At 59.7% G+C, this 13,145-nt stretch overlaps 1 protein-coding gene across 1 annotated transcript in view; it reads right to left on the bottom strand.

Annotated features, from left to right (window-relative positions):
• Positions 1-13,145, bottom strand: part of LOC119108599 (NADPH oxidase 5) — a 39,931-nt gene that overhangs the window by 13,085 nt on the left and 13,701 nt on the right. Inside the window, exons 3-4 of the mRNA XM_037232187.1 lie at positions 12,203-12,391; positions 10,878-11,050 (exon numbers count right to left, since the gene is read on the bottom strand). Of these exons, the coding sequence (XP_037088082.1) occupies positions 10,878-11,050; positions 12,203-12,391 (362 nt within the window). The remainder of the gene's footprint in view (positions 1-10,877; positions 11,051-12,202; positions 12,392-13,145) is intronic.

Below are 13,145 nucleotides of genomic sequence, written 5' to 3'. Positions count from 1 at the left end.
CGATCGCCGGCTGACCAGCGGCGGCGGACAGCCCAGCGTGTCGCTCTCAGGCGTGACGAGCACCCTCTTGTAACGCTCGAGCGCCCCCCCCCCCCCGAATGGACGCGCCGACGGCCCGATGCTGTCCGGCTCCTCGGGCTCCGTGGAGCGCGGGCTCCGCGGCGGGCGGCGGTTTCACAACGGCGCCGGGGGAGGCTAGTGCCCGGCAGGCGGCGCCTCGTCGCTGACAGCTAACCTGGAGCGACGGCTCGTGCTGGCCGCCTGGGCGGGAGGGTGAGGGCGGGGGGGGGGGAGGGATGCGAGGAGACGGACTGACACGGACACCGGCGTGGAAGACGGCAACGCGGCCGAAGATGCGGACAGAAGTCGAGGTTGGAAGGTGTGGCCAATGTGCGTCATACTGATGGCGGAACAAACGGATAATATTGACGTTGGTAAATTTGGAAAATGTGTGTAAATGTGCTTCAAGAGTTCAAGCTAACCACTTTGTCAGTCCCTGTACGTTTCAGTCATGCCACAAGCTCAACATAAACCGGGGCAACAGTGGTGATTGAGCAATAGGCCCACCACCCATTCGGGCGTCAATAAAGTGATCTAATTTAATTCAGCTACTTATTTGCCACCTTACTGGGATCGAATAATTTAGTTGGCGTCTGCCAGCTTTTCAGCTTTCTTTCGGATCAGGCTGTCGAGCCGTGCACGGCGAAGACAGTCAGCACGGAGGAACGAGGGGGGGGGGGGGCGAGGACAGAGGAACATGTTGAACGCGGGTATCGACAGAGCAGTGGTGCAGGAGCCGCCATTAGCAAGACTCCCGCCTTTTGAACCGAACAAAGGATGCCTTTTGTCCTGGACAGCGGAGGACGAACCCAGCGAGACAGCGGGACGGCGAGCCAGCGAGACGGCGGCCCGCCTCCGTGACGGGGTGGGCGGCGCGGGACGACAGCTGGCGGTGGCGCCGGATTGCGATACCGCCGGCGTCACGGTCCGCTGGCGGAGCCTCGCCGTCCTGCAGTCACGGGCACGAGGTGAAGCAACACGCCCTGAACCCGACAACAACCGGCCCCGTCAATCCTTCCCATGATGGTGGAGTGCAGGCAGCCGACGAGGGTGCTGTGCCAAATTTAGTGATGTTATCGACGGTTCTTTAGATGGGAGGTTTGGGTGCACAGTGAACTCTGCAAACAATGCTCCCTAATACGCCAATAATGACTGATAATAATGGTCATAGGTATGGGGTTGGCACATGTGGTAATAAAAAAATACAGAAGTTTGGTGTTAGTCCCGAACTTTATCAAAAGGAGAACTATTCCGCGCATTGCGATGATCGAACTGCCGTGCTCGTGGCCACGTTGTGAAAACTGGCGCTCCTCGAACGCAGGTCCTTGGCAGTCGCATGCAGCAGAAAAGTTGCGAACGATACAATAATGTTGAAGCCTGAAACTTCTAAACCCAAAACCCATCATTGCGATCAGGCTACAGCTTGGGCTAGCACCGCCTCACAGAAAATAGCGCCACAATCGGCCCTAACCTCCTGAACGAGAGCTAACCCCCGATCCATCTCATCAACTGGCGGGTGCCGGCGTATATGTCAGGTGGTGCTGGTGAGACACGAGCGATCTCGGGGGCGTCTGGCTGTCGGTCGTGCAGGCCCGGCCCTCGTCGGGGGTGGGAGGGCGGGTGTGCAGGCCCGGGCCTCGCCGGGGGTGGGAGGGCGGGTGTGCAGGTCCGGGTCTCGCCGGGGGTGGGAGGGCGGGTGTACAGGCTCGGGCCTCGCCGGGGGTGGGAGGGCGGGTGTGCAGGCCCGGGTCTCGCCGGAGGTGGGAAGGCGGGCGCCGGGGATGGGGGGGGGGGGGCGAGCGTGCAGGCCCGGGCCTCGCCGGAGGTGGGAGGGCGGGCGCCCAGCGGCCAAGGCGAGCAGGAGGCTTCTCCGTCGGCCCGCCGCGCCGAGTTCCGCCCGAGCTGGGCGGCACCGACGGAGGCTGTGACGCCAACACGGCGCGGGCGACCTCCCTCCACTTCCCGCTTGCCGTCCGTCTCAGTGTCCCGCAGACCGTCTGCCAGCCCTCTCCTGCCGCCGGCGCAGCAGGCCTCTCGGAGTCGCGCGGCTGCCGCCAGAGGCCGCGCCACTGGCGGGCGCGTGCCGCCTCGTCCGCCTCCGGACGTCAGGTGGTTTGGTGGGAAGTTGCCCTCTGATTAATGACACCAAACGGCGTGGCTCCGTGATGTACGGGGTAGTGCGGCTCACAACAGGCCGGGGGTGTGAAGCCGGCGCCACTTACTCGAACTGCGTTCCGATCTTTTGCTAAACCTCGACCCAGTGCCCGTCGCGCTAATACCACGGAAATTGAGCGAAAATGCAGCTAAAATGCCTAGCATCGGTGTGCATCTCGCTATTGGTTTATCCGACGGGGTACGAAATACGGACAAGCAATTTCACTTCGGAAAATGCCAAGCACCATTGACTCGGGTTTGCTCGAATCTCTCAACCCGCTGCCAAAGCAGTTCACTGTAAACCCTGGCAGGTCAAAGCGTCTTTGTACTAGACAACGTCCAGCCATCTGCCGCCGCCAGTGGGCATCAGGAGCAGCAGCCGTGGGCGGGTCGAGCGCGAGTGACACCTGGTCCAGCGTCTCAGGATGTCACGACCGACCAGTGTCGACACGGCGCTGACCCAGAAGGCCGCGCCGCCAGCGTCGCAACTCACGCGACACAGATTGCGGTTTGTCGCCCGATTGCCGCCGATGCAGTAAATCACGTGTCCCAGCGGGCGTCGGCCGCGGCGGCCGGGCGCGGGCGCGGCGCGGGCGCGGGCGCGCGCGCGGCCCGGGCGCGGGCGCGGGCGCGGGCGCGCGTGTCGTAACGGGCGCGCCCGGCCTGGCGGCCGCCAGACGGCCCGGGCGCCGTCCAGCCTTGACAACCACGCCAGGAATGCGAGGCCCGCGCGGCGCCGGCCGGGCGGCGCGCGGGCTCAGCTGATCGCAAGGGCGCGCGCGCGCCGGCGCCCCGCCGGTCTGGGTCATTAGTGGGTCCGTCCTCTGACAGCCGGGTGGTGGCACGCGCGCGCTCTCATGCCGCCGCCGTGCGCGTAGGAGAGCGCGTGACCTTTAAACCCGCATTGTTGAACGGCACGATACGGGCAGTGTGGACCTTAGCTGTGGGCCTTAGCTTGTTTTCCGGTGGGTGGCAAACTGGGACGTCGACCGTGAAAAAGGTGCCTTGTTTTCATAGAAAACTATCTGGTGCACAGCCGACGCAAACGTGCCCGCATCTTCCTCACTGGGATATAACTTTGATCCATCCCGCCAGAAGCGCTTCTGTGACCCCGTGACCTAGGCACCTTAATCGCCTCTCGCGGCGATGGCAGTCGGTCATGGGTTTGCAGACATTTTCAGTCCCTCACATACATAGTTCGCAATCCATAACCGGGCTGACGTTCGAGATCAGATGATATCATAATTGTCATCACTGCAGTCAGGTGGTGTACTCATTGCAAGTGTACATTTCTTTCTCATATCACCTTGACCTCACCCGGTCTCCTACAGAATCACCCGTCTTCCAACGCTTCATCACCCAGTCGCAGCGGGGTGACAACACGGGTGCAGGCGAGGCTGGTCTAGCGGCGCACGGTGAGACACGCCATTTGTTAGCTGGCGACCTGCCTGTGCCTGCTGCTGAATGAGACCTGGACGGCTTGTTATTAAACAAATTACCTCCACGTCGGTGATCCTTATGTAATCCGTCTGTAACGTTCAATCCATGTGAAGGGGACGTGTTTTTTCTGATAGTCACTGGTGTGCTCAGCCCCGTGCTGGGAATGGGGCAGAGACCAACGTTGGGACAGGGGCCGACGTATACTCGCCTTCGCCTGTCGTTGTGCTGGGGATGGGACAGGGGCCGACGTATACTCGCCTTCGCCTGTCGTGCTGGGGATGGGACAGGGGCCGACGTATACTCGCCTTCGCCTGTCGTTGTGCTGGGGATGGGACAGGGGCCGACGTATACTCGCCTTCGCCTGTCGTTGTGCTGGGGATGGGACAGGGGCCGACGTATACTCGCCTTCGCCTGTCGTTGTGCTGGGGATGGGACAGGGATCGACGTCACGTCTGACTAACCTTCGCCTGCCGTTGCAGCACTGGTTTCGACTGAGCTGCTCGCGCTTGCACCCTGTCCCATAAACACGGTCGCTCCTCTCAGCTGACCTCCGCGCGGGGGGGGAACGAGGGGGAGGAGAATGTCCGTTGCACCGGCCGGCGGCGCAGCCGGCGGAGCGACGCCGACGCTCACGCACAGGCGGCGCCGCTGTGGCGCCGCTCTGGTGCCAGCAGCGCCGCCGGCGCCGGCCGGGCGCCGGCCGGTCGCCGCACGCACGCCCGCCAGCGTATCGTGGCATCGCCGCCGTCCGAGCCAACGCACCTGTTGCACCCAAAGAGTGGGGACGGCCGCGCTGCAGGGCAGCAGATAGCCGCTTTTGAGGACAAGACTGGGGGACGACGGCGCTCGGACATGAGATGGCCGAGCTGGGCCGGAGACAGCCGTGCTCGAAGGGGGGGGGGAGGGGAGACAGCCCGTTGGATGGGAGGGGAGACAAACCGGTAGATGGGAGGGGAGACAGCCCCACTCGGGGACGGGGTTGGGGTTGGGGGTGGGGGAAGACAGTCGCGCTCGGGGACGGGGGTAGGGGGTTGGGTGGGGGGGGGGGGGAAACAGACCCGTCCGTAGCACGGGAAACATCCGTGCTGGGAGAGAGACCACCGCGCCTGCCTGAAGAGACAGCTGCGCTCGGAGAACCGGTTGGGAGGACAGGAGACAGCCGTGCTGGGATTCCGGAAGATAACTGCGCCAAGATGCCGTTAATAACCCTGTTTAGATGGCTTAGGTGTGCTGGGCAGACATTTACGGCCGTGGGCTTAGAGAAAGGAAGGCAGAGCAGTCATGGCTGGACTGGGACCAGCTGTGCACTGCTGACATCTGGCTCCTCGAGATTATGGATGCAGCGAAGGGGAAAGATGTGGCATGAGATGCTCATCTCAAGGCCGCAGCTCAGATCTGCTAGCTCATTTTCTCTCAGGCCAGAAGGGGCGAGGCACATCGGCTGTTTATGAACGACGAGCGAGCTCCGGGCGGCAGCCAGCCGTGTCCATTGTTCAACAGCCAGGCCAAGTTGTTGCTTAATCATCGCTCGTTTGGAAATGTCGCGATTGCCGTTGAATCGAACCACAAGACACGACCAGACCGCGGGTAGACGGAGGGCATGGAGTCAGCACGCAGAGAACCCCAGGTTACAGTACCGGTACGTTACTTTATTGTCACGGAGATGAACAACCCTTGTATAGTGTGCCACCTTCATCTGCGTTGTTCTTTCTTATCTTCTGTGACAACTGCACGGTCATTGACGTGAAAGCTCGAACATTAAATCTCCTTTACCTATATTTTTTTAAAGTTTGATCCGAACCCTTTGAATGGATGGATTTTTGGGATCAGCGCTCACGCTAGGTAGTGCTTGTTGTGTGAGCCCTGACCCCACCATCCGATTGTGCAATTCCAGACAACGGCAGAATTTAGTGGCGATAGCTTAACGTGCCACAATGCTCGGCACGGTCCGTCCTGCACTCTGACGTCAACTGACCTTTATCGCGACCGCTGCCACCGACCGCAGGCCATACCTGCCAAGAACAAATAGCGAGCGCCCTGAAGCGACTCGAACCCACCCTGCCACGGGTGGATGCATCGGAAGGCAGGCGCTCTAACCAAATGAGCCACCGGGACGGACAAGAGAGAGAGAGAGAGAGAGAGATGAGAGAGAGAGAGAGAGAGAGAGAGAGAGAGAGAGAGAGGAGAGAGAGAGAGAGAGAGAGAGAGAGAGAGAGATAGAGAGAGAGAGAGAGATATATATATATATATGTATATATATATATATATATATATATATATATATATATATATATATATATATATACATATATATACACGGTAGCGTCAGCTTGTGGCACACCCCGCAAGGCTTTGTGATTGTACAGATCTAACAGACACATGACCTGGTTTAGCTGGGGACCATGTCAGTACGTCGCCTCGCCTACCAGGTCCAGTATCAACAGGCATTCCCCATCGCTGACTCTGGCATGGAAACCATGCACGGTAGGCGGCGGAGGTTTCCATGCCGGATGCCCATGTCAAAACCGTCTCTGATGACACCTAGTTGACAAAACACTGCAGGGGCTCGGCGAGAAGTGCTTTACTCGCAACCGATAATTCATCTCTGCTTCATCCTAGACCAGTGGAACAGCTGAAATATTTCGTTTCCTAGACTGGGCTATGAATTGCGCGTGCAAAGGGATCGTATGGTACCGGCATCTTTGCGCACGTAAGACTCACAAGCTCGGCTATTGCCCTGCTGTATGTGATGATATCAAGTTAGATCAGGCCCATCCTGCCAAGTATTGGCGCATTGACACGCTACACGGAAAGGCTGGTGAGGGGGAAGCGTGTCACAAAATGCAAATGCGAGTCGTGGAGCTCACGATACGCGTCCAACGGTGGGGCAACGAAGCGTATTATTCCGAATCGCGCTCCAGGATTTACGGCTTCTGATGGCTCGTGATCTTTGCCTTTGTGTCTCTTTTGGCTATCTCAGTTACCCAACATCTGGCACATTCAGCACACGAAGTGTGTTGCACATTGAAAAGGCTGAGCCAAGTTTCTTAAAACCAAAGAATATAAGCCAGATCACCCTGTTCTCACTGACCTGTCAGCAGGCCACGCTGTTGTGCAGATGCCCATAATAGAACCTGTTTCAAAACAACTGACGCTGGCTTTCCATAATAATGAAGCCCACGTTTCTCAGGAACGCATTGCAACAGCGGGTCAAGATTGATTGTGATATGCCATGCATCAATGGCGTCTTTTGGATCAAGGTTTCGTGACGCGCGTGGTCCGCCACTGCAGCTGGCGTCCGGGCCCTCCGCTGGTGTCGTTCCACGGCGAACCAGGTCAGCGGGCGCCAATTCGCTGCAGATGGTATCTGCAGTTCGCTGTGTCCGCCTCCGCCGCTAATGGGGGGACGGTGACAGACGGCTTCAAACGCGCCCCCCCCCCCCCCCCTCCACCGCCGCCGCCGCCGGCGCTCCGGTGCGCGGCTGTGACCGCGAGATGGCGCCGAAAGACCGCCAACGAGCGGCGGCGTCGGCCATTCGCAATCATTGGGCCGTTACTCTGCCCGGCTGTCTCGCGTGTTATAATTATCACCAGTTCTCGCCTGGTTCCCCGTCAGCAAACAACCGTCGTCACTGTAAGTGCCTGCCGCGTAAATTCGCAATCTTCTCACCGTGTGCCAGCCCCGTGAATTCAATCAGCACGGCCGCCAATTGCCACTAACTGGAGTGGCCGCCGCGGGCGTTGGTCAGCGCAAATCGTGGCTGCCGACACGGGTGGCAATGCCCGCAAACGCCCGGTGTCACGCGCCCTGTCCCCGCCGGAGCCGGCCGGACCGGGTGCTTGGCGTCTTGTGAAAAGAGGTCAGCGGGCGAGCGCGCCGGCGGCGAGGCCGCAGCCGACGCGATCGACCGATCTCTCGGTCCCACCACCAGCTGACCTCGCGGCGCCGGCGAGTCGCTTCCCGCCACGCCGGCGCGCGCTTTTGTCCGAATCGGGCCCCTGTTTCGGATAACCCGGTGCCCGCGTCCGGTTTATGCTGGGGGTCGCCAGACTGAGCGCCTGGCCCGCGGGCTGGAGGGCCAGACTGGACTGCCTTGGCGAGCCTGGCGCTGTCTGGTCTGTCCAAACAGCACCATGCTGTGTGCCATGCCGCACGATGAGTACAGCAGCATGCATACCAGGGTTAGGCTGGCATGACAGTATTTCTGGCACTGTATGCGGGTTTTTAACAGGTGTAGCGCATGTTTTGAGCTACGTTATCGAGACCATCAATATGCAGCAAGGTCATCTGATACAGCGTCTTCTTCCTAAGGAGATGTGCTTAGAATTCACCATTATGCTCATCCTTTTGCCCGCAAGCTCATCCCATAATATTCACTGCTGGTCCTCAGTCATGGCCACTGTCCCCCGACCAGCCGTCCACATTTGTGGGCATCAGATGGTCACATCGCACACTGCATATTCACAGCCTGCTGTTCGTTCCCCTTCAGTGTCCCGTCACGCACACCGTGTCTAAACCGTCCCAATTGCACCCCGGCTCTCTCCTCCCGGTCCCGTGCCCCGACTGTCCCTTCACATGTCCCGACCATCTCTAGTCCGTCATCGAACGGACCCGTGCCTGACTGTCTGGGTCGTGGTCCCGTGTTCCGACTGTCCGGAGTTCAGAGCCCCTTGTGTCTCGTGTCCTGATGGTCCCGTGTCCCGTGTCTCGTGTCCCGTGTCCCGTGTCCAGTGTCTCGTGTCTCGTGTCTCGAGTGTCCCGTGTCCCGTGGCTCGTCGCCCCAGTCGTCCGTTGCAGCGGCCCTGGGAGGCGGCGCGCGCTGCGCCACGGACGCCCGAGATTTTCGCAACCGATGCCGGCCCGAAGGTCGACGGCGCCGCGCCTGGCACGGCCGGGCCGGGTCAGAGCAGGTGAGGCGTGACCCCGAGCCCGGCGCGCGGACTTCCCCCGCCGCCGGCCACGCACGTCATCTCGTCCACGGCGCGCGGTCATCATCAGCACGTCCTGTCCGACGCTGAGTAAGTAGGCTGAGTCGCCACTGGTTTTGTGGCTACTTTTGGTTAAAGAGACACTGTTCCTGTCTCGCAGAGGGCTAGTTCGGACGAGAGCACAAAGGGATTTGTGTCTTTTGAACAGGGATTTCGGAGACGCAACGCCACCGGAGCAAAGGTCACCACAAATGCCTCGGCATTCTCGCAAGGCATGTGAAGGCCACAGCGCATTGCACTGCGGAGGACGAAAGCTTCGATCGGTCAGGTGACGTCTGCAGATCTTTGGGGCGGACGGCTGGGTGTCATGAAGACCGTGGCCTGCGCGAACTTCGGAGCAACGGCGTGCACCAGCCACCGACGCCTGCTGACCGGGTCGAGTCATCGCCGATAATGACCGACAGAGGAGCCCAGCCGCCCACATTCCCGCCGTCGGCCGTCTCCTGACGTCGAGCCTGCTCCTCGACCGACGCCACCGACGGCGCGCGGGACCTTTGGCCAGCTGCCGTGAGGGTCCGCGGCTCGGGGACGACCGTTCGGTGAAAGTGCCGCGGCCGTCCGGCCGACTCCACGGCATCGGTCGCCGCGCGGGGGCCCGCCGGGGGACACGCCGCGTCACCGGTTCCTCCACGTGTCGCCGGCGGTCCGCGCGCCGACACCGACGCGTCGGCGTCGGCGTCGGCGCGGGCGACTTCCGACGCCGGCGCTGTCGGCGCGCACCGGCGCTCCGGCTCAGGGCAGCGGCATGCACACCGAACACGCAACCGCTGGCGTTATGCAAACTTGGCAACAGCGGTAGCGGCGGCGGCGGCGGCGTGTCTCGCATACAAGTAGGTCAATACCACCAGTGACGGCACCACAACATGACCCTCTGCACAGCGGCGGCGGGAAGCCTGCCTCGCGCGCCGAGCCGGCAGCTCTTCGGCATGGCACATCTTCCTTGTCGCAGACATATCATGCTTTAAAGCGTCCCCGTGTGGGACCATGAGGTTCAGTGCCGTCTGAGTTGACTGGAGGTGCATTGCCGAATTGTAAGGTCCTTGAACGCAATCATGTGCGTGGGATTGGTGGATGTGAGCTTACAACGCAGGTCCGATGTCATCATTCGTTGATAGCTCAGATTACCTGAAGGTCTGCGGCTCCCGATGACATTTGTTTCGATCGCTGTCCTGCTGCGTTTGCATGGCCGGCGATAAATACATTTTCAACCGCACCTCATCAGCATTTCTGTTCTTTTTGCCGCCGTGCTGCTCGTCCAAATCTGAACCTATGCCGTGATCACCCTCCTCAATGTTCGACCTTCTCGCTGACCCGAAAAAGCCGATGTCAAGACCCAAGTCAAAACTGCACCAGCTGCAATGAACTTGCCAATTGGCACTCTTACCGAAGGTTCAGCCCACTCAGCAGTGCTCTTGAACTGCGAACACTCGATCTCAGCAGCGCAGCCTTCGCCGCCGCCGGCCGTACTCAGCGTCCTCTCGGTCCGCGGGCGGGCCCGGAGCGCCGGCCGTCCCTGCGCCGGCGGACGGCGGCGGGCTCGAGCCGGCGCCGACGGCTGCCGCGGCGACCTTACCCGTCCCCGGCGCGCGGTCACGCCGCCCGTCACGCCGCCCGTTACGCCGCCCGTCACGCCGTCACGCGCGGCCTGGCCGCTTTTTACGCCGGGCGCAGCCGACCTCTGTGGTGGATCAGCCGTCGGATGCGGGCGACGCAAACAAACGGACCAATTAGAGCGACGGGCACGTGCCCTCGAGACATGCGGCCTCGCTCCCCGCTGGCCAACGATCCCGAACGGCGGCCAACACGAGAGGAGGTGAAGGGAAATGGGAGCGTCATTAGGGACCGGGCTGTGAGCCCCACTGGTATGTGGGAGCCCAGCGACATGACAAAACGGTGTTTTGGAACTCGGATGCGTCTGTTCATGTTGCCGTGCGTTCTGTGTGCGGCGTTTGTGAACTGTGACGCCTGGGTAATACGTGATTACAATATTGTAACTTATAAGATCGTGCCATGCCATGGCTAATGGTATGAAATGAAATATTCTATCTGCATCGGTGTTTACGAAGTGCGGCTTACGAGCCAAGCGCTCGAAACCCCACAAAAAGATAATGCCCTGCAGCCACACAGCACGCACGTGGGAGCGCATGGGACCAGTTCGTGCCGTCAGCGGCAGACCGCGCGCCGCCAGACCAGCGCCCTGTCCTCCAGCCTGCGGTCGGACCGGCCGCACTGACCTCAAAGTAGCCGGACTTCCTGACGGCCCGATGCGAGCAGATGACCATGATGGTAAGAATGATGAGAAGCGCGATCCCCGTGATGTTGGCAGAGCCGGCGAACCAGCCGATGCCCATGGACGTGTCGAACAGGTAGTCCTGCACCGTGACCCCCGAGCTCTGCGACATGTTCACTGTGGAGCGGGTGGCAGTGAGGTCGCCAGGTCGGCCGGGATCGGCGGCGAGGTCACGCCCTGGCCGCGGCCGCACGATCACTCCCGTCGACAGGGTCGCACGCAAGGTCAGCTGGCTTATGGCGGAATGAAGCGCCAACACCCTTGAGTTTCATAACAAGACCACGTAGGCGAGAATGAGTTAGTTTTCTTAGATGTTTTCACCCGTTCGCATAAGGCCCATCACAAATGAAAGGACTGCGACGTGAAAAGTGCATGTTTCGATAAATACTGTCATTGAAACCAATGATCTTTTAGATTTAAGAGATCAGGGTTACCAAACAGCTCAAGCAGCGGCATAACCACGGAAATTTGACTAGAATTGCGATGTTTTTTCCGATAACCTCACCGAAATGCTTTTGCCGAAAGTGCCTTAATATCTGAGTGCATCATTGTAATTGCTTTCGTATCTGAACACCTTAATAAATACAAACGTATCTAAAAGCACCTGCCACCCTTCTCCCACAAGGCACCACATTAAAATCAGAGCACCGCGGTATTAGCACGGCACAAAAAGCGAACGGAAGGCAACATTGAAATTACCGTTTGAATTTACGTCACGCTAGTCAGTTTACGTTTTTGGCCGCTTTACGCCAACAAACTTACGCTACGCTCTACGTAGTTCAAGGGATCAGGCCTATTAAATCCATTGTGAACTCTGTATACTTCTTAGATCTAGATGGCAATTCTTTTCTAAAGGGCGTTCCTTTCAGTAGCGACTGATGCAGAACAATGACATATTCCAGCTTTTGTAATGCTGATCAGTAAGCTTCTCCGCAACGCCATGACCGAATGTGCTACCACATGTGAGAGCAGCACAAATGCTGCCATATTTGAAAGAAGGAGCATTTCCGTCGATGCATCCATGATGACAGAAGACAAGGAAAGAATTACCTTATTCCAACTGACTCAAACAGTGACGGCCGCTACCAGGCCTCGCGGATCGCCACTACATGCTCCGTGATACGGACCGACACAATCAAAAGCAGTACGCCCGACAGTCCACAAACAAGAGCAGCCTCCCACGTCTCGCCGGTGACGTCAGCTGCATGCCAAGCAGCTCACCCCGGCGCATCTCACAGGCCGGTCCGCCCGCCGGCGGCCGCCGCTCACCGAAGTTGGCCATGTGGAAGAGGGTGTGCGCGCTGCTGAGGATGTAGACGGACCAGCCGGCCATCTTGTGCAGATAGATGTGGTGCTCGAGCGGAAGCAGCTGGCCGACGTGCCTCGTCCGGAGCCAGGTCAGCACGCGTCGCAGCACCAGCAACAGCACCACGGCGCAGTCGAAGTTGAGGCAAAACCCTGGTGGACGCGGTGGGCATCAACACGCGGCATGGCATCAGCCTACACGATGGGAATCATCAGCGGACGTAATCAGCGCGCGGCAGGGCATCAGCCGACATGATGGGAATATCAGCGGACGTGATGGGGATCAGCGCGCGAAGTGGTGTCAGTCGACATGATGGGACTGATCAGCGAACGTGACGGGGACCAGCGCGCGGAGTGGTGTCAGCGGACATGATGGGACCCATCAGCGAATGTGATGGGAATCAGCGCGCGACTTATCAGCGGACGTCGTGAGGATCAGGACGTGAGATCAGCAGACACGATGGCACACAACAGACTTAACGGGGCTCTGCACCCAGTGGCCAGGGCGGAGCTCAGCGGACGTGATGGGATCAGCGGGCGTGATGGGTGTCCGCGGACATGATGAGTGCCAGCACTCGACAGGCGTGCCACTCTTCAGCGGTCGGCCGGCCGTGGCGAAAGCCCACGACGATTTTCTCCGTGGCACAGGGCTCGATGTGGGAAAAGGACGCTAATGGCAGTGATTGAGTGGCATTTTGTTGTCCTGTGCGTCATTACCGTCTCTGAAGCTGCCGACAGGGCCCACGACGGACCGAGGTGGAACAGAGAGACCCGTGTGTCAAAGACATCTGATAATGTTGTGCGCTGAGAGATCCGTAAAACAACTAGATATCTGTACAGGTTGTCAGACTCCAAATGCGCGATTATGTAGCCGAAAATAAGCCCGCGAACGGTGAGGAGAAGGTGA

Source organism: Pollicipes pollicipes, unplaced genomic scaffold (assembly GCF_011947565.3).
Source record: "Pollicipes pollicipes isolate AB1234 unplaced genomic scaffold, Ppol_2.1 Scaffold_6686;HRSCAF=7923_pilon_pilon_pilon, whole genome shotgun sequence".
In the NCBI taxonomy this organism is placed as follows: Eukaryota; Metazoa; Arthropoda; class Thecostraca; order Pollicipedomorpha; family Pollicipedidae; genus Pollicipes; species Pollicipes pollicipes.
This window is presented reverse-complemented; position numbering and strand designations above follow the sequence as displayed.